Genomic DNA, 22,005 nt, shown 5'->3' on the forward strand with positions numbered 1-22,005 from the left:
ACATATCTGTGCTTGTTAATCTCTGCAACAGTAGATTATGTATTATCATTCCTCTTTTGTACATTAAAAAAAAAGCTAGGGTAAAGATAGCCTATGAGTACTTGCCTAAGTTCATTTGGCTATCAAGTACAGTATAGATTTCAAAACCAGCTCTGGCTCTCAAATGACTGCTTCTAAAACCTCACAACAGTGCTGAGCCGTTTAACAGAAAATGTGTTTGCCGTTGTAAGTTTGCTATACTGGAATATTTCTCCTTTGCCAAAAGATATCTTATTATGCCCCAACAGGTTTTCTTGTGGGAATTGAGAATACTTATCAACATGAAAGAGTTTAACCAGCAAATTATGACTAGTTATCCTTTCTCTGGAAGCTTGGGAGAAATAAAAACAACGAAATTCAACATAAAGGTTCAGTATATTCGGATAATGTCTGTTCCAGGCATCATGTACTGGCATTAGCTGTCCCTGCAGGGCGAGAGGCACAGAGAGACAGAGTGATACGTGTGATCCACTTAATGCCAAGTGCTTTCGTAGCTGAGATTGCCTCCATTGCCCACGAGGCAGGTCTTGTCAGTTTCATCGTGTGGTTGGGACCCTGAGAACTGGGAGGAAACTGGAGTAAAGTTACTGTCCATAAGTGGTGGCCTGAATTGGACCATGTTTGTCCAACTCCTGGGTCTGGTCTCTTTCTCCCTCACTACAGGGCTGCGTTGGAGAGACTGTGCAAGTCTGTCCTGGTTTCCTGTTGCTCATATTTCCACCTTTCCCTCCCCTGCACCTACCTGCCCCCGACTTCAAGTAACAAGCTCACAACGATAACAAATATTGGTGGATTCACTCTGGTTATGCTCATCCCTGGGTACTGGGAGACCTAAAAATGGCAAAAATTAACAGACGCTGTCTTCCTTCTGAAGTTACCACCATTGGGACAATGTTACCAATGTTCAAAGGAATACTTACTAGGCTGCCTTACTTCATGGCACGCTAATTAACCTATTTTTATTTATTTATTTTTATTTTTAAAAATGTTTAAAATGTTTATTATTTATTTTTGAGAGAGAGAGAGAGAGAGAGAGAGAGCGTGAATGAGAAGGGGAGGGGCATAGAGAGGGAGAGAGAGAATCCCAAGCAGGCTTTGCACTCAGTACTCAGTACAGAGCCCGACATGGGGCTCAATCCCAAGACCGTGAGATTATGACCCGAGCCGACACCAAGAGTTGACTGCTTAACCGATTGAGCCACCCAGGCGCCCCAACCTTTTAAAGTTAATTTGGTTTATACATTGCTGACCTTTTTGTCCTCGTGTCTATGCCAGGCTTTTCCTCTTTTAAGAAATTCTTACAGACATAAGGATGCAAAGAAATTGAGGAGGACAACAGTAATTGATCTTTAACCAGATCTGAAAAGCAATTCTTGTTCTTTATGCAGAGGTTCTATGTCCGGGAGGATAATTTCATCCTTAGTGTCGACATAACTCAGCGTTTCCATCAGAAAGTGAGCCAGTACTGACAAATCTGGCTATGTTAATCAGTGCCAAAATCAAAGAGAGCTTAAATGATCAAACTGATGGTTTCCTCTGGACATCCATACATAGGCCTATGCCCTACACATAGATGAAAATACGCAGCTGCATAATAAATCACAATGCTGCCATTTGGATGTTATGCTCACTAAACTCTCAGGCCTGATATAATGCCAAGCGTTTAATAAACCAAATATGCATAATAAACAGGTTATGACTTTGATCCCACCAAGAAGCCATAGCATATCTGGTCGTGCACACACTGTGCACATATCATAGCCCCAATCTATTCTACTCTGTCTTGCTGAATTGTCTTGTAAAGCACATGTTTCCGGGGAGCCCCGAATGTTTATGAAGACGGCACCATTAATATTTTTCCAGGTTTTGGTATATCACACATAACAGGCAACAGAGAGGTGTTCAAACGGGTTTCCAACGCAGACTTGTAAACGTATGACTGTTCTGTTGGTTACAGATGTCAACCTACCTTACTGCCCAAGCAAACGGCATGTGGTACTTCCCCAACTTGCTGCAGAACTGCCTGTTGGATTTCAGTATCTTTTGTGCATACTAAGGGAAAAGTAAATAAAAATATTGTTTAGAACACCTCTTCCCAAACTGTCCAAGGAAAACACTAATAGATACTTTTCCACATTATCTTGTACTGAAACTCGGAAGGTCTGTCTGTCTGCCTTACTGGCCTGCCGATTCTGTCTTGTAAAGAACCAAATGATCTCCTCTGTGTTCAAACTACTGTATTATGTTTTCCTTTCTTTTCACTCTGGAAATTTCAAGTCTTGGAACAGCGACTTTTTCTTCCCTTTTATCAGACTGGAAAGGTCTTACAACATCGAATGGAAAGCGTTTTCAAATTTACACCCACAGACCATCTTATACCCTTATTTGTTATGGCAGAGGTTGGCGAATGTATTCTGCAGAGGATCACAGTAAGTATATTGGGCTTTGTGGATCACGTGGTCTTTGTAGTGGCTTCTCTGTCTCTGTAGCAGGAAAGCGGCCATTAGGCAATCCGTAAATGATGGAGTGTGACTGTGTAAATAAAACTTTATTGACAGAAACAGGTGGCAAGTGGATCTGGCCTGCACATTGTAGTTTGCCAAACCCCGAATCTCATGAATATGTTAAACACTGCCCTAAATTGTTACACATGCTCAAATTCCATTCTTATGCAGTCTTTCCCCAATACATTTCCCTTGCATGAAAAATACAGACTTTTAATATTTATTTCCCACCAACTAGTAACATTCGATTATTAAAGACAATATGGTTGGAGAAAAAAGAATAAATTTTCTGTTGTCCTATCATTTGAAGAACTCCCAGCACATCCTTTACTCTGTTTTCACTTCAGTGTTAGAATAATTTGACCTACAGTTATCTGTCTTACTCTTTCACTTAGTTCATCATCAGTAATCTGTATTCACTTGCTTTTAGTCAGATTAACCCTCACTTTTCATTATTGCTACCATTTTGATCCTTGGAGTGAAAATTTTATACACATTTAAGTTGATTTCTACTAAGAGATGATCAGAAGTCAGAAGCTGCTTGGTCGAAACACATACACCAAGAATATATCCTTGAAAATTTGCCCGATGGATATTCGTTTCAGTAACCAGCGACTATTTTGAGACTCACATTTACCAAGCTTGATAATTCATTAAGGCAGTGTGATTTTATACCCTGAAAGCAGCCTAAATTATTTATGGAAAAGATTATGCATTACCTTGTTGGAGTCCGGATTTTTAATATAAGGTTCAGCACCACTTGCAATGTTCCCCATCAGTACTTTTTCGATTTTGGCCACCAAAACAATGTCAGAATGTGGATTGCTTACAGAAAATATAGCCTGTGTACGAAGAAAACAACTAATAAGCATCTAGGGATGCATACTGAAGACATTCACAAAATTTCTTTTTTTTTTTTTTTAAAGGGACAGCTTTTAGGGAATTTTTAGTTGGGAAACCAACTGTATTCTTTGGGTAAGAATGATGAAACGAGCAGTTTCAGGGTTATCACAAATAAACAAAAGTGCAACCTGCTTTGGAAATTTTAGCCATTCCTCTGGAAATCCCTTGACATGAGGTTCTTCTGATTGTCTTGGGGAAACAGTGTCAATGTTTCCATTTTCCAAAGCCACGGAAGCCCCTGAGAGCATCTGTCTGACAGCAGTGTGATTTAGATCCACATGAAAATCCGCAGAAATCTTCCTGCAGTCTCTGAGGTCATAAAGTGCCACACTCACAAAAAAAGGCTCAATCTGCAGGAAAAAGAAAGAAGCGATGGTTATGATATAAACTCGTCATACATGCAATTGCCTCTTTAGTACATTATTTAATAAAACAGTAGATAAGAGAAATTCCTATTTATATATGGTATAATATTGTTCTTTAAAATATACAATATATATTAAGTGGTAAGTGATTAGCAGTTTTGGAGATATATTCTGAGATTATCCCAATGTCCTGATACTCATCAAACCTAACTCACCTAATGCTCCATTGGTAACTCCCACTGGAATCAACTCCCACTAAGACGGCTACCAATGGTGATTTTCTAGTTCCATCATTCTTTCTCTATTTACTAGTTGGTATTCTACTGTAATGATGAAACTTTCTATCTCTCTTCCTTCCTCCCTTCCTTCCTTCCTTCTTTACCTTTCTTTCTTTCTTTCTTTCTTTCTTTCTTTCTTTCTTTCTTTCTTTTTCTCCTTCCTTCTTTTCTTTCTTTCTTTTCCTTCCTTCCTCCTTCCCTCTTTTTCTTTTCTTTCTTTCTTTCTTTCTTTCTTTCTTTCTTTCTTTCTTTCTTTCTTTCTTTCTTTTTCTTCATACCTCCAAGTATAGACTCATGGATTACTACTATTTTATTCAATAGATTTCAATCTCTTACTATCATTATTTATATTGATGCTCAAATTGTTTCAGATTTGGCTAGAGGTAGCTCCCGTGACTTTTTGGTAGATTCCATAATTTTGGGGGCACTTCTTCACCCAACAAGATGTTCTAGGCTCATCGGATACTTTCAATGCCCCAGTCATTTCTCCATACAGCTCTGGTACCTTTCTGTGAGGGTGACATTTAGAAACCAGGATCTCGGTGCTCATTATGCTCATTGTTACTGGGACGCATACACATATGCACACACACATACACATACACATATCCATACACATAACATTCACATCTACAAGGATTTCTTTAACTCTATCTGTACATGGATATTTGATGAAATATTATGAAAAACTCATGAGTTCATGTTGATACTTCTATTTCAAATTCAAATCAAGAAGGGTTATTTCAAGCCTTTTCCCTATTCATATTTCATGTAACTATTTCCTCCAATAGTGAAAAATTGGCTCTTGTTATCATTGACCTATTTACTTATTTGTTCAATCAATTTGCTTACTGTTCAGAGTAACCAGTCTGCCAACCACAGCCACCTTCTCGAATTGTCTCCTTTGTACCACCCTGCACAGTACCCCAGATCCTGACAAAGCCAAGCACATTCCATTTCTGTGCCTCCACATAGCTTTCTGCCTCCCATTATGAGGACTTCTTGGTTGGTTACCCAATTCCAAGCCTGTGAGTAGCTGCCTCTGTACCTCTCACCACCATGCTAAGAAGGAAAGGGAAAATGTGAAATAAAGAGAAAATGGGAAGGTAATGAAAGATGGGAAAGAAAGGGAAAGTTTCTTGGTTGAGTTTTAAAAAAGCAAAAAGTAGGTAAAGCGGTGGTTAGAAGGGGCTTCTAGGTAGATTAAGTGACATGTGCAAAGACATAAACACAGGAAAGAACATAAAGGCATGAAAGAATGCTTTTGTGGGAGATGCATTTGAGGAACATTAAGGAGGTATACCCAAAGAACTTAGAAATCCATTGGGTGTTCTCACTGGTTGGAGAGAGGTGTTCACAGGAGTATGCATAAAAGAAAATTCCCAGGTTTGGAGATGTAAGAAACTAAGTGGACGGCAATATCATTCACTAATATATAAGATAAAGATACAAAGATGAGTTCTGGATGGTACATAGAGTCGTCTATAGGACATTCCAATCACAGTTGGATATATGAGTTTTGGGCCTGGCCAAAGAAACTGGGCTGGGGATGTGGACCCAGGAGAGTTTTGTATGTGGTTCTTGTTTAAGCCATGAGATAAAGAGAAGAAAATTAGAATGTTATCCTGAACAATATCAACATGCAAAAGATAGAGGTGGAGTAGGGAAAACAGGCTGTAAGGCGACTGGGGGGTGGAGAGAGATTAAAAAAAAATATATATATATATGTTAAACGCTGCCAGAGTATCGTAGAATCTGAAGAATGATTCCAGAAAGATGAAATTTTCAACAGAAAACTGTTAAATGCAACAGTTATTAAATAAAACAGGGACTGAAATAAATGAATATATGTATATGTACATAGTTACAGGTCTACACATAGAAATAATTATGTCCATGCAAATAGATATAATTACATGTCATTAACTACAGATTTCTCAGAATGGAATATGCTCCCCAAAACATTTTTACTTTTGTTTATGTCACTGAATTTTGAATTGATGCCCCTCATATATCAGTGTTCTGTGGGCAAGCAGGATATACACAAAACCACATGATATTGAATGTTTAATAGGTATCTCATGTGCTTTGAAACACAGTAATATGGCTAGCTTATAATGGGGTTATTGTTTTATCCCTTAATACTAGTCATATTTGCCAGCTGCCCTACTGTTAGAAACAGAGCTACACATATAAAATGAAATTCAATAAAATATTAAAAAAATAAGACAATTAAAAAGTAAAAGTTTCCCATTTTACCAACTGAATTTAATTTAGAAAAACTTTTGGTTTGTGGTAGTGGTGGTCTGCAAGAGTAGAAAATGCAAAAATTACATGAAAATAACTCAGGCAGGAACTCAAAACACATTGAAGGTCAAAGGAAAAAAAATCCTATTATTTGTCATGAATTGGTGCATTTTGATTTTCACTTCTGCTTGGTGAATGGAAATAAATTACCTACTTTGATAATCCATCAGAAATTAAAGCTCATATGGTGATTCATTTATTTCTTCCAATCCACTTTTTCAACTTAAATGTCAAATCTTACTTTTTGAATCATTGGCTTTTCAATAAAGATTTGTTTAATCAAGCACTTGAAAGCCTACCAAATTAAGTCACAGGCTTCTTATGTTTAGAATTCTGTATTTTCTTAAATAAAAATCAAGAACATTATAATTTTAAAGTAGCTCTGCTGTGAAGCAGGCTTATTTGTTCACATTTTAGGAATCAATTGCTATTTTCAAAGATATATTTTATACTAGAATACCGTCAACTTGAATTTGGTTCCCAACGGACTGACTAAAAAATTACATGCTGTCAAATATTGTTTCCTCATCATGGAAAAGTTTTAAAAAGAAGCTTTTTAGAAGCTCATTCACTAAATACAGGAGTTGGATCTTTGGCAACTTGAAGAAATATTTCGATTCACTTAAAAAAAATGCTCTCTGAGTTAAAAACAATGAGTTTAAAAATAGCTACATTAACAAAAGAGTGTCACTCAATAATATACAAAGATTTTTAAAAACAATGCCATTACATAAAAAATTGCTGTCAAGTTTAGGTGAGGCTGTTTTCTTAGTTTTTATTTTATTGTTTATAAGCACAATGGAATTGTTTTTTACAAAGTCATTTTCTATTTTTTTTAACACTTGTATCAATTTTAAAGTAAATTAAGTACAATATGGACATCCAAAGCACTCCAAATAAACTTGTCTCTCAGGCTTTACAGACATAAAAGGGCATACTGATGCTGGGTTCTGAACTTGGGCGTGTTCTCGTGCTTGGCAAGACTGGCCCAAATACAAACATTAAGCTTCTGAATATGAGTTTTAGTACAAAGAAAGGAATCCATGTGGAAGGAGTCATATGCCGGGCACTGGAAAGAAAAGCCCATTATCTTCAAGTTTCAGTTTCTAAATTGGATATTTTAATCACACTTAAGGATATGCATGGTCAAAAAAACCACATTTATTTTTATTTCATAAGATGGCTAAATGCCATTATGATTTGGGTTACATTTTCCTGGTATTTCCAAGTGGTTTCAAGAAGCAGCTTCCAGGGCTTTTGATTTGTTTTCTTTTGTTTTTTAAATTTTAATCCTGAATGAAAGTACATTGATTGTTCCTCCTGACCATTTCACTCCATGGAAATTTCTCGTTCCACAGTCCCAGGTATCCTCCACGTTGGCATATCTACTGGGCTCCTCTCTGGCTTCCTGTTACTCAGCTCCTCAGCACCAAGCCACACAGCTGACATGTTCCCTCTTGGCTTCATAGCCCAATCTTTTTTGGTTTAGCTCTACTTCAATGGCCATTCCTTCTTAGTCTCCTTTGGTCATTTCTCTATTCATCTTTTATTTATTTATTTATTTAAGAGAGAGAGAGAGAGACAGAGAGAGAGACAGAGAGAGAGAAAGTGCATGAGTGGGGGAGAGGGGCAGAGAGAGAGAGAGAGAGAGAGAGAGAGAGAGAATCCTGGGGCTTGATCCTATGACCCTGGGATCATAACCTGAGCCCAAATCAAGAGTTGGTCACTCAGCCGACTGAACCACCCAGGAATCCCTCTATTCATCTTTTAAAGGTTTGCTTCCTGGCCCCTTTTCTATTCACACAGAAATTCCTAAATGTGACCCTCTGGGTCACTGTATGGACCAGACTTCCAAGTTTATACCTAGTTCGTGGCCACTCCCTTGAGTTCCAAACTTGTATTTGAATCTACCCAAAGGACATCTCTGTTTGGATATCTAGTGGGCCTATCAAGCTTAACATGCCCATAATGGAATTTGGGGCCAATATCCCCCCAATCTGCTCTTCATCTAGTCTTGCCCTTTTAATGGCACCACCATGCATAGAAGTATTCAAAGCAAAAGCGAGGGACTCATCCTTGAGATACTCTTTCCCCTTGTCCAATGGATCAGAGAAGCCTGTCTGTCCAATTTACCCAACATCAGTCATATCCATCCATTTCTCTCCTTCTTCCTTGCCAGTCCTAGTCTATGCCATGCAATGAACTAGGTGGCAGACTCCTATCTACCATCCTTGGTCAACTCTTATTTCCTCCAATTCATTATTTTTTTTCTGATGGGATCTTAAAAATCAAAAACAAAAACAGAAATCGAACCACACCATTTGAAAGTGTTTTAAATCCTTCAATAGCCTCCACTCAGGATAAATGCAAACACTTCACTACAGCCTGTACCTTACATTACCTTCCCTTGGACTGTCCTTTCCACATTATCTTGGTCTGCCCTTCCCTTCGGCACCTACTTCCTGTTCCTAGAACTTGCCAAGACTTAGTTGTCTCAGGGCATTCACACTTGCTCGTTCTCCTGCCCTAGAATATTTTCCCATGAACTGACTTATCCTTCTCACCTGTTAGGTCTGTATTCAAATGTCACCTCCTGAGAGAGGCCTCGTATGATCACTCTACCTAACGTGACCCATCTCCCAGTTCCTCTGTATCACATCTGTCATACTGATTTATTTCAAACAACTATAAATAATGTACAACTCTCGTGTTAATTTATTTGTCTTTTTAAAAAAAATTTATTGTTTGTTCTTTTCAAAAAGAGTCAGCCTTCAAGAGGGCAGGGGGCTTGTTATCTTGTTCCCTGCTGTTTCCTGAGTACCTAGAAAAAGTCTGGCTCCCAGTAGGTGCACAGAGTAAGTACTTGCTGAAAAAGGAATAAACGTGACTTCCAGTACTATCATTTTTACTCACATACCTACTGCCCAATTATAGTTCTAAAATGTGAGAAAGTTTCATTGGGGGGGAAGATTCTTGCTGGTGAGTTAGCTCAATTTTACCTTGTCAACAAGATTCTCATGTGCAATACTGAAAACGCCAATACCTTGCATATATAGCATTCGCAAATTTCCAAGCAATTTCCCACCTATTAAAATAACAGTTAATATGTAATGATTGCTTACTGTGCATCAAGCATCATCCAAGTACTTTCCATATATTACTTCATGACTTCTTCACAACAGTCCTTTGAAACAGCTACTGTTATTATTATCCCACTTATAGAAGAGGAGAAGGAAGGTAAGCTACCTGCCCAGCGTGGCAGAACTCACTGATGGGAAGGCGAGACATACTGACCCAAGAAAGGCACATTATCACTTGATTCTCCTCATTCAATCTGAGGTTCGTAGCATGTACTATTATCCCTCTGTTACACCAGGGAAAATGGGCTCAAAGAACCAGTGCCATGCCTGAAGACCCAAGGGCAGCAGGTACGAAAGGGTCCATCCTTTCTTCAAGCCACACACTGTCACGGCTAATAAGTCTCATTGAACTTCAGCATGGAGGTGTGCATGGAATTGTGTGGTGCTCGGTCTAGAGAGAAGGCTTAACGCTGTTTTGTCTTCTAAAAAGCAAACATGGCTTATAATATGGATCTAGAAATAAGTTTTCTTCTTTGAGGTGGGAGATGATAATTGAGGGATGATTTATCAAAAATTAAAATGGACTGCATTAAAAACAATGAAAGGGGACATACCAGTACAACAACACTGACTTGGATTGGTGGCGGGATTATGTATAATTTTTCTTTTCTTATAGTTCAGAATTTAATGTTTATGCTCGCGGAATGCCCCCTTCCCACAAATAACTTTACAATTGGTTTAGGGGTGCCTGGTCTGCTCAGTCAGTTAAGCATCCCACTCTTGATTTTGGCTCACATTCATGATCTCATGGATCATGAGTTTGAGCCCTACGCTGGGCTCTGTGTTGACAGCAGGTAACCTGCTTGGGATTCTCTCTCCCCCCCTCTTTCTGCTTCTTCCCCACTCATGCTCTCTCTCTCTCTCTCTCTGTGTCTCAAAATAAATAAATAAATAAATAAATATTAAAACAATTTTTATACAATTGGTATAGAATTGTCCCCAGACTATTAGGAGAGAATTTTCTTTCTTTCTTTCTTTAAATATGAAATTTATTGTCAAATTGGTTTCCATGCAACACCCAGTGCTCATCCCAAAAGGTGTCCTCCTCAGTACCCATCACCCATCCTCCCCTCCCTCCCCCCACCCCCCATAGGAGAGAACTTTTAAGACAGCCCACTTAGCAGGAAAAGGAATCTTATGTTGATTTAATGAATGCTGTGGTGGTTCCCAAATATCAGTGAAGCACCTTTTTTTCCTCCCATTTGCCTATACTATTATTTAATATTTATCCAATATTATCTTAGTTGATTCACTATGTAGCCTTGTCTTAGGCGGTGATAGCTGTGAAATCTCAGAGTTGATTTGTTTGTCCACACTATTCTCTAATATACATTCAAACAAACATATAAATATAAAAATTAAAAAAGAATTTGACTTAAAAGCCATCTCAGCCACCACCAAGTAGATATAAACAATGCCTTAGGAAACTCTGAACCACTGTGCGATTGAATGGAAAGGACACTAGAATACAGTCCCTTTGACACTTCTTCAAGGTAAAAGGAACATTTTACGGTAGTACGTCCGCTTCAGAACTCGTGCACTTTTGTGATGTGGAAAATGCTGTCATTCTTACTCCCTGGTGCACTAGCTGGTGTGAACTCAGTGCCTGGGATTATCAGGAATAGAAAAGATTTTGGCCAGGGTGGTGTGATATTGGCTGATCGGCATTGGATGTAACAGGGGAAACTTACATTCGTTATTGGGTCATTCTCATTCTCCGTAACACATCCCTGAAGATTTAAGTTGAGAGCTTTACAAATGATCATGATCCTCTTGGCGGCTTTTTCTTCAAATGGTTTGATCCCAAGGTCGGGTTCGAAAAGGTCCTTTTTCTGAAGTTTCAAGGTCTACAAAAAAGATGGAAGGTTTTTCTCAACAAATACCCATCATAAAAAAAGAAATCCTGAATTCTAAACCACAATTGTGTGGATTGAGTTCACGCTTGCTCAGAAGGAATTTCGACTCACATCTATATCTGGATCCAGCGAGAACAGATTTAACCTCTCCGTATTTCGAGTCGTTTTGACAGTCTCTTCAGTTTCTGTGAGGTACTGCAGAGAAAACTGTGTTAGCTCTTGGTAACCAACTATCCAAATACTTACAGCCTGGCCCCCTCCACATGGCCAAGAAATTGCCCCTTAGTATCATCACTCTTTTAATATCATCCATTAACACGCGGCAAATCCGATCAAAACATGCTTTTGTTTTTTGAATGCTGCATTTCTTAGTTTAAATTTTAAAATACAGCATTTCCATCTTTTCCATGAAAACAATAACTAATAAGTTATTCAAATTTATTTGCATAGTAAAATGTCGGCTTTATTACTTTTGCGAAGTCTGGGTGTAGGCTGTTCTCTGAAGACTCTGTTTCCTCTGGTGTGCTTTCACAAGTTACAGAATTATCCAGCGAATCTTGAAAAGATACACCAAGACAGGTTAGTAAGTAATACTCATGAATCACACATCTCTCCAGGCTGTGGCATATCAAGACCGGATGTGGGATGGATGCAGGTGAGGAGATGTCTTCGTTGTATCCTGCCTCCAGGACTCTATATTGTTACAAGATCGAGGCCTGGAAATCAGACCTCCTGATGGTCATTTTGGGATTCTTTCCATGACACCACCCTATGTGCGTAAGAACTCTTGACCCTTATAATACCACACTTATACTTGGGGTTGTCATGACTTACTCCATCAATGCACACTAACGTTTTCTTATCTGTGAGTACATTTTTGATATTCTGACTCTCTGGCCATCAACTTCAAGCCCATATTCTGGCTTCAGTTACTAAAACTCTCTAAAACTCTATAAACATGAATACTCAAGTTGATTATCATTAAGTAAATCATGAATGCTAAATGCCTACTATGGTACATAGTAGTTGTGTTAAAGTCAACAACAGTTTTCTTCCTCATTGCCCCATGCCTCTTTCACTTTATAGAATATGATACTTAGACTACTAGAATCTAAAGACTCTGGTGTCTAAGATCCCATGGTGTTGGACAAAATGTCTTAAAATAGTTTTCCTTTCGGGAGGAACGACCAACTCTGGAAGTGAACTTGGCTTTCCTGTGGTCATGGACCTGTTTTTCTATGTGTCTCATCACCTGTCCTTTCCACGCTCTTGCTCCCCTCTCTTTGCCTAGAATGAATTAGAATTTTATGAAGTAATAAGGATGGGAAGAAGAAAAATATTTTTATTTCATAAAGATCTCTAATATCGTGCAACATTTATGGAACTGTCACATATAAGCTGATCTCAGTATGGTCAAGAAGTATCCATGAAAGATATCTTTCAATTAAAAGGAAGTAATGCATGTCTGTCTTTACATAATATCATGTTAATTAATTAAATCAAAGTAAAGTAAAGTAAAGGCTATGCAACACAAACTACCCCATCTGAGGTAACCTCCCATCAGACATGGGTACATTTTTAGTACTGCTGACAGATGATTTCCAGCCTCAAATCACTGCCAGTAAACTCAAAATCATACCTGCGTGTGGTGATCCTCACTATTCAGGAAAAGTCAAGCATTTCGGGGTGCTTTTCTGGAGCTCAGGGACGGATGAGCTAGCCTTGACAGCTACCGCAGTTAACTAGTTAGCCTTGACAGCTACCACAGTTAACTGGTTCATTAGATGAACCAAACACACAGGTCACATTTTGCAAAGGAAGGGAAGGGGGGGGGGCGCGTGCGTTCTCACCCAGCCCCAGATCTGCAAGCTCCGTGCTCCTCCTCCCCTGAGGTGGCCCCTCAGGACTGATTTGCAGGATGCGGTTCAGGGTGTGGATCCATTCATCCATATCTGACTCTGTTTCAGCCGCCAGCACAAAATAGGTTAGGTCATTCATTTTCAATTCAAAAGCATATTTTCTTAGTCTGTTATTCTGTGGTGCAAAAAGACAGACAGAAAGCAAAAACACCAGATAATAAGTCTTAGAGAGCGAGAGACATTTTTTAGGGGGTCGTGCTTCCGAAGTGTTTCCTTTATAGTAGAGTAACATAAAGAAGATCGGCCAAACGAAGGCCAAAATTTGGGTGGGAATGGATCATTCTGTTTGGTTTCTTTCAGGGCTTTTGGTGCTAAGATGTATTTTATTTAGGTTCTTGTTGATTGGATGATCGTGGTGGCTCAAAAATTTCACCTTCAGGCACATGTGGCAAGACGCTCTAAACTTCTTCAAATTGTTGATTAGGGGGTCTGCCTTTACTTTCTTATCCTGTGTTCTGTCCACTATTCACTCCAGTTGGGTTTCTGGCCCCATGACACCCCAGAGCAGCACTACCCATGGTCACTAACAAACCCTATGCTGCTGCATTATCCAAGACTTTCCTTTTTCGGATCTTCCTTGACTCTTCAGTAGAATTAACACGGTGGCTTCCACTTCCTCCTTGAAACCTGTCTGTGTTGGGTTTCCATGACCACACTCTATTCTGGTTTCCTTTCTTCTTCATCAGCCACCACTTTTCAGTCATGCCTTGGACTCCTTTCTCTCTCATCTGACCCCAATGGCTTTAAAGGATGTCCACATGGTTGGGCACCCCGATTCCTTTCTCTGGCTCTGGCTTTTCCATCAGCCTCCCAACTTTTCTCTTATTCGACATCTCTACTTTGCCTTTCGTGACGAACCCATGAGGCCTTGGCTCTAGTTCCTGAATGTGCTCTGGTTACATGTTTTGTTGCTGCCGCAAGGCCTGAAGCAGCCCCTCCCCCGAGAGTACCTCACACATACTCAGCACCATGTCTGTCCCTCATCTACTTAGGGGACCTGTAGTCACTCTTCAGATCTCAGTCGAAGTTTCTCCGATTTCTCAGGACGAGGTTCTTGTCTTCCAGGTTCTTGTCTTGTACAACAATTTGGAAGTCCATACGTATTCATTTTCATTTCTTTGTTTTGACCAACATGTGCCTCCTTCATGGCTGCCCCCAGAAGACCAGGTCAGTTCCGCTCACGACTTTACCCTGTGCTGTCGCACAGAAGGTCTTAGTACCAGTGGGTTCAAAACACTCCCCTTTTCTAAGGGAATAGGATTGCCTCCTGTTTTCGGGAAACTGACATTCATAGGGAAGAATGAATGAGCAAAAGACTGAAGGAATACACAAAGGACTGGAAAACAGAAATTGGGGGCTGTGCAGAGAATTAAAATGGGCTCGGGGGTGAGTAGCCACTTCAGGCTGGCTACTGAAGGGGTATCCAAGTTGAAATCTGTAAAACCACTGAACTATTCCAAGATGGGAGAAGCACACTGAAACTGGAGGGAACACAAGAGCAAATTATTATGGCACTTTTATACATTCCTGCCATGAGATTAAAATTATAAATTCAAAGCGGAATGATATAGCCCGCAATGATATAATTAGTGTTATATTACCTGCAGTGGTTGCAAGAATTATTGAAGATATCCCATCTCTAATTTACTCTCAGTTAATTCTGATACAGGTAGTCAACTCTTACCCCTAGTCAACTCTGCTTTGAAGCCACTGGAGCACCCACAATTACAACAGTGCGAGGTCTATGGGCTTAAGACAACCAGGTAAAAAGCAAATAGGAGAAGAACCGTAAGGTGAGAGTAACATTATAGTGTGGGATTGTGGCTGAATATCAAAGTATAAGATTCTTTTCAGGGACAGGATTGCTATTCCTGGTGGCAAGAAAAAATAATTTGTAATATCCTCCTGGTAAGGTCTTTTTTCTTGGTGATGGTCTCAGAAGACTGTCCTCAAATAGCTTCCTCCTTTCAACTTCCACAACATCATGATGACTACCACAAATATGACACTTACTAACCACTTGCCGTCTAGATGGCAGGTACCGTGCTGAGCACGCATAGTTTTTATTCTGCTTCATCCCACAACAGCCCTGGAAGACAAACTGAATTATTCCATTTAACATGTAATGACATGGATGCTTGGGAGATAAATTAAAATGTGCTTGGGATTCTACAGGTAGCAAGCAGCAGAGAAAGGAAAAAAACCTCTTTATCCTCTAACCCACTGAGATGATCAGGGGCAAAGATGTTCAGCAAATGCTGTTCCCCTTCCTTGTGCCTTTCCTGGCACAATCACATCCCAAAAGGCTGGTCACGGCCTGGGAGGTCATGGCTTCTCTAAGCGCTGACAATAGACAAGGGTAACAAATAAACCTCAAGAAAAAAGAAAAATTCAGGAGAAAAAAGAATTAGCTAAAAAAACCAGCTGTGATTCTCACTGTAGAACTTCAGAGCTCAAATGCCACTTTCTAGATTCTTCCAAGGACACGCTCTTGGTTCTGGCCCATACTCCTTGTAACAACTCACTCGCTGGCTGGCCTTTTAAATAGTCTATGAACTTGATATGGGCAGAGGCTGACTGGTTATCCTCACTACTCAGTGCAGTAATGGTATTCCTTCAAAAAGAGGCGTCTGTCGTGTTCACATTTCGTGCTGTGCAAAAACAGACACATTAGCTGCCCTGGCTGAACAGGGGAGACAGGCATTAACCAGTTCATCACAAAAATGTGAAATTGGAAGATAAACGTACTGAGATTCTGTGTGAATGTGCTGAAGAAGAGGTGTAAACTTAAGGTATAAAAACTCTTCTTGAGAACCAGAAAGCTATTGCGATATGAGAATATTGTTATTCTCTCAAGACCCTCTGGGGTCTAGGAAAGCAGAGGACAGGATGGTTTTGACTCATAAAACGCCAGAGCTGCATTTTGAGGCTATTTTGGCTGCAATATAAACACAGTGGGGGTTGCCAGAAAGATAGCGGTGGCCCCAAACTTTAGGGGGCAAAGCAAACATACAGGCAGCTTCTTTAAGAATGCAAATTCTTATGGGAATGCAAGCTTGTGTAGCCACCCTGGAAAACAGCATGGAGGTTCCTCAAAAATTAAAAACCGAACTACCCTACGCCCCAGCAATTGCACTACTAGGCATTTATCCAAGGGATACAGGTGTCCTGTTTCGAAGGGACACATGCACCCCCATGCTTATAGTAGCACTATCAACAATAGCCAAAGTATGGAAAGAGCCCAAATGTCCATCGATGGATGAATGTGGGATATATATACAATGGAGCATTACTCGGCAATCAAAAAGAATGAAATCTTGCCATTTGCAACTACATGGATGGAACTGGAGGGTATTATGCTAAGTGAAATTAGTCAGTCAGCGAAAGACAAAAATCATATGACTTCACTCCTATGAGGACTTTAAGAGACAAAACAGATGAACATAAGGGAAGGGAAACAAAAATAATATAAAAACAGGGAGAGGGAAAAAACAGAAGAGTCTCCTAAATATGGAGAACAAAGAGAGAGTTGCTGGAGGGGTTGTGGGGGGGATGGGCTAAATGGGTAAGGGGCATAAGGAATCTACTCCTGAAACCATTGTTGCACCATATGCTAACTAATCTGGATGTAAATTTTAAAAAATAAAAACAAAATTAAAAAAAAGAATGCAAATTCTTAGAAGCTATCATCTCCACAGGAGGTGTGGGTGGACTCCCTCCACACACCCTAACACACACTTCTGGCAGGTCTCATGAAGGAGGTCCATAAAACCCCATGCGGCCTGCACTGACACAGAGGGTCTAAGGGCAAAGCAGCTTGGCCTTGAGCAAGTGTAAAAGGAGATAGTTTTCCTTCATAAAACAACAGGAACAGAAATAGATACAGAGGAAAGAACTCGAAATGCTCAGAGTTCAGGGCATAGCTTTGGCTGGAACACTGTTAAGGATCTGAACACAGCAAAATGCAAGCCAGTCTTAGTGTTGTCTTGAAAACAAACAGATTAAAGAATCTGTTTAATTAATCTCACGTCATAAATAATGTGGACAAGGAGATGAAAAGCCATGTAAAATGCTTACATTAATTGTATGACTTAAAAGTCAATGGAACTGCGACCTGCTTTCAAATGCAGAGGAGAAGGAACTCAGAGAATTCCAGACAGAAAACAGGACAAAACATAGACACTAAAACTTGATTTTCCAAACTGTATACTCTACTTCAAGTGATTCGGAAAATGGGTTGCTGATGTCAACAATCTTATAAAAAATATTTTGCAAAAATTTGGGCAAACTATAACAAGCCCTTATTTCTCCAAAGGGCGTATTTATCAATGAAATAAATATTCTATCTGCAGCTTCTCAAAAACCGAATTATCTTTTTCTATTTGGAGCGGAACAGAACTACTTACAGTCATAGAGAAGCTTACACTGGGGAAGACTGTGATGCCTAAGTGGTTTTCTATCTCATTCTCTGTGATCTCTAACATAATGGCATATAAAATCACAAAAAAAAAAAGAAAGGACAAAAATAGGAAAATCAATGGGACATTTTAATAATCTTGAAATGCAGTTGTTATGTCATTATAGTGGTAATCAGGAAATAATCATATTCTTTTTTTTCGATCTCCCAGTTTTCCTGTTTCCCTGAAAACAGTGTCCTTTGTGGCAGACGTGACTCCTCCGTTTACTAAAGCTCACCACAGTCCATCTACACAGCTTCATAAAAAGCAGGAAACTGTGAATATGTCCTAATGCCAACTGACATGTTTAATGAGTTGTAGCCAACTGGTCTGTTTCCACAACACTCATCTGGAAAGGTTCCGAAATAGAAACTCCAACAAAGCTACCAAAGCCAATGGAGAATTGAGTATCAAAGCAAGTTACCCAAACAAAATATTCCATTGTGCCTAATATGGTACTAGCGTCTTTTGCAGGAACAAAAGAAGAGTTCCCAAAAGAAACACACAACATCACATCCAGGTTACTGGGGTTGGTGGCTGCCATTGATGTAATCCTTTCCATTCTCTGTATGTTTATTTGTGCATTTCATTCAACAAAAGTGTACTGGGTACCTTCTGTGTGTCAGGTGCACGGCATTAAAAACATTCAAATAAAGCACTTGCCCTCATTGAACTTGCATTCCAGTGTCATGGAGTGTCCGTAAACAGATAAGCAGAAATATAGCATATGTACTATGCGTGTACTATAGGTAAAATACAATAAAGTCGCAAGCGGTGATATATTCTGTATCTTATATATCTTATATGTTATATGATAGTCTTACATTATGTCATCAGAACCTATTGTTCGAGATGTGCCACTCATTTTCTTTGCATGTGCTCCATTTATTTTTTCTTTCTACGCATCGTCCCACGGGCTGGGGGTTCTTTGAAGACAGAAGCCACATTTGACTCATATTTGGCTTTCCCACAAAGCCTAGCATAACTAAGTTTTCAATATATGCTTGCTGAAATAAATCCTCCCCCTAAAACCCACTGCTTAAAGCTACCCATGAGCATATCTTTGTAGCCCTTCTTCCGTCCATGTGGCTTATGCAGGATAGATGTATGAATATATGCAGGCATGCCCATATGATGTATGATTACCAGCTTATTTCCTTGGGCATCTTTCTGTAGTTTTGGACATCCCTCCGCTTCAAACCTATTTTTGCCATTTATTAGCTCTGTGATTTGGGAAAGCCACTCTATCTCCCTGAGTTTTATTTTAATAAACTGGGACAATAATAATGCGCATTCCATCAACTGGTGCCACATAATGTAGCAGATAAAAGTACAGTGTCATTCTGGTTTTTATTGTTATCATTGGAAATGAGATTTTATTTATTTATTTATTTATTTATTTATTTATTTATTCATTCATTCATAGAAGTTTATTTATTTTGAGAGAGAGCACGTGCGCGCGTGTGTGCAAGCAGGGGAGGCATGGAGAGATCGGAAGGGAGAGAAGCTCCAGCAGGCTCCTGTTGTCAGAGCAGAGCCCCACCTGGGGCTTAATCTCAACAACCTTGAGATGGTGACCTGAGCTGAAATCCAGAGTCAGATGCTTAACCAACTGAGCCACCTAGGCGCCCCGGAAATGAGATTCTTTAGAGCCAGAGTTTGCTAATGTGAAGTTTATAGGTCAGATTTAGTTTCTGGATTTGTTTTCCTTGGCAGTTTTCCCCTCCCGATTTAACTACGTTTATGTGGGCATGCACACTCCAAGCTGCTCCCTGCTGTCTCACACCTGGCCCCACTTCCTTCAGGTGGAGGGCTTCCTGAGCTGCAGAATGTATCCAAGTTTCTAGACTTCAGTTAAGCACGTGAGGCCACGGTCTTGGAATCCATGTCCACAAGGTGGTAGATTCGGCCCCTAGGAGGAAATAAACAGCGTTTGGCCCCCCACCCCCATTTACGCCTGCATAAAGTGACATCGGTCATTATTATTGTTGTGGTGGGAACCCTAGAAGACGGGATGCTTGGACTATTCATTCTCTTCCATAGTGGCAAGATCTTGAATAGATGGATGGATGGGCCAATGGATGAATGAATAAGAAGACCTTGAAGGAATCGGATGGGATAACACAGGCCTAGATGTCCCTTGGCCCCAGATCAAAACTGAAGCAGCAAAAACTGGAAGTTCTGTTCCAGATTGGGAGTGCATGGGGTATAAAACACATCTAATGTCACTATGTGATTATAGTACAAAATGGAAACTATTGTCAATTTTTTTTTTTAAATCAAGATCTAAAAAATTTCCAACCGTAAATATCACCACAAATCTCTGAGAAACTTGGGTAGGAGTTTCTTTCTGCTTGATGTCACCCTTGAAATATATTTCTAAGAATTCCAACGATTATTCTTAGAAAAACACAATGACATAGATTGGGTCTGAATGAAGCAAACCAAAATGGCTTGTTCGCAGAAGACTGTTAGGAGCTTGGACTTCCTAAGAATGCTAGAGGGTAGGTATCACTTCTGAGGTAAAGTTTTTGTTCCTTTTTTCTGTTTTATTCAAGAGAAACCGATAATGATTCTTGACAAAACAGGTCTGACTCATTCTATTATTCATTTGTTCTGTGATCCTGTGTGTACATGTTTTGTCTTCAGACACATTTTGTACCTGAGACCTTGGGAGAGCAATGACTAAACTTGCATCTTATTTGAGAATCTTCTTTCCACTTGTAAGACCTCATAAGCCAGAGACAGCCATAAGCAAATATGTAAGAACCAGGATCCAGACACAAGGTGGTACGTAACCCAGACATCTATCTTCCCAGTGATCTCAAGAAGTTGGAGGTCCTCCCTCCCCAAAGGGCTACAAGTTCTTGATAAATAGGAATAGAAATGAAGGGGTATAGGGCTAAACTCTTTCAAAGATACAGTAGTGTTCCCAAATATTTGAATGGCCATCTGCTGGGGAGTGAAATAGAAATGCAGCTGTGCTTTAAGGTGCAACATCTACCTTGGCGAATCCTGCTAGCTGACCCAGAAGAGTTCATTCATCACTGTTCTGTGCTCCTAGAACATTCAATAGCAGGTGTTGTTGATAGCTTTTGTGACACTGTGTAATCATTAACAATGAGCCTATGTTCCTCTCTGGTTTTGACTTCAGCAGGGAGTTCTCAATGCCTAAGCACAGTTCCTAGTATGTCATAGACATTCAATAAGTTTGTTGAATGAAAGAATACATGAGTGAATAAAAACTAAATGAATAAAGAAGAATATTTAGATAGAAATTTCAGGAAAGTGAATGGAGATTTTCTAGGTAGGTCTTTCCCCAGTGGAATGTCTATTTCTCAAAGTTGTGGTCTTTGCACCTGATGGAAAGCCTATCACCAGCTAGCGCTGACGTTTACTGCTCACTTGCTTGTACTTAGGGACTTACGTCCCACATTTTTCCTTAAGCTCTTCTTTCCAGCTTACCTTTGAACTCAGGCAAAAAGCCTGAAGGGCACAGCACCCCATGACAAAAACCAAAACTACTCCTCAAACAATAATTGCCCATGCGAAGAACTGTGGCCCAGAAGGTCCAGACCAGTTTGAGCTCAACCCCTGACTCACACCAGTGCAGATGGACCATGGAGTGACCCACAGAGTAACCAACAATTACCTTCACCTCATTACAATATTAAAATCTCTCCTCCGAGAGGAACACAGGCCTCATTTATAAAACATACAATGTATATATAGGTATATTTCCTTAAGACACATGTATGACCTCATGCTTGGCTCTACATACGATGACAAGGCTCCCCTTTCTAAATATTCACCCTAACCCTAAATAAAGGGATCCCACTCACCCTTGCTAGGGAAGTTATTCACCATGATCTCCGTATTTGCTGCGCATGAAGTCTTTTTTTTGTGAGATAGCTCACCTGGTGAAGCTTCTACCTGTGACTCACCAAGGAGTGAAATCACGTTAGTTTGGTTACAAGACTAGGGAAGAAAGGCTGAAGACACACGGTCTCCCAGATCCTTTTCCATGCTAGCACATTATTTGAGTTTTTACAGATGAGGAACCTGAGCTCAGAGTCCGAGTAACTTACTCAAAACCTCCAAAAGTAAGTGGTGAAACCAGGATTTGAATGCTGACCTGTATGAACCCCAAACTTTGTTTTCTCCTAGAAGACACTCTCCAGCTCCAAGGCACCACTTCAGCAGAGACTGAAGTACAGTCTAAGACGTGATGGAGAAG

General features: G+C 39.8%; 1 protein-coding gene across 15 annotated transcripts in view; it reads right to left on the reverse strand.

Annotated features, from left to right (window-relative positions):
- DOCK10 (dedicator of cytokinesis 10) overlaps positions 1–22,005 on the reverse strand; it is a 272,646-nt gene that overhangs the window by 91,054 nt on the left and 159,587 nt on the right. For all 15 annotated transcript variants that reach the window (XM_045481485.1, XM_045481482.1, XM_045481484.1 and 12 more), the window contains exons 8-14: positions 13,243–13,426; positions 11,863–11,948; positions 11,504–11,587; positions 11,228–11,383; positions 3,575–3,796; positions 3,263–3,385; positions 2,009–2,091 (exon numbers count right to left, since the gene is read on the reverse strand). In XM_045481485.1, the coding sequence (XP_045337441.1) occupies positions 2,009–2,091; positions 3,263–3,385; positions 3,575–3,796; positions 11,228–11,383; positions 11,504–11,587; positions 11,863–11,948; positions 13,243–13,426 (938 nt within the window). The remainder of the gene's footprint in view (positions 1–2,008; positions 2,092–3,262; positions 3,386–3,574; positions 3,797–11,227; positions 11,384–11,503; positions 11,588–11,862; positions 11,949–13,242; positions 13,427–22,005) is intronic.

Source organism: Leopardus geoffroyi, chromosome C1 (genome assembly GCF_018350155.1).
Source record: "Leopardus geoffroyi isolate Oge1 chromosome C1, O.geoffroyi_Oge1_pat1.0, whole genome shotgun sequence".
Classification (NCBI taxonomy): Eukaryota; Metazoa; Chordata; class Mammalia; order Carnivora; family Felidae; genus Leopardus; species Leopardus geoffroyi.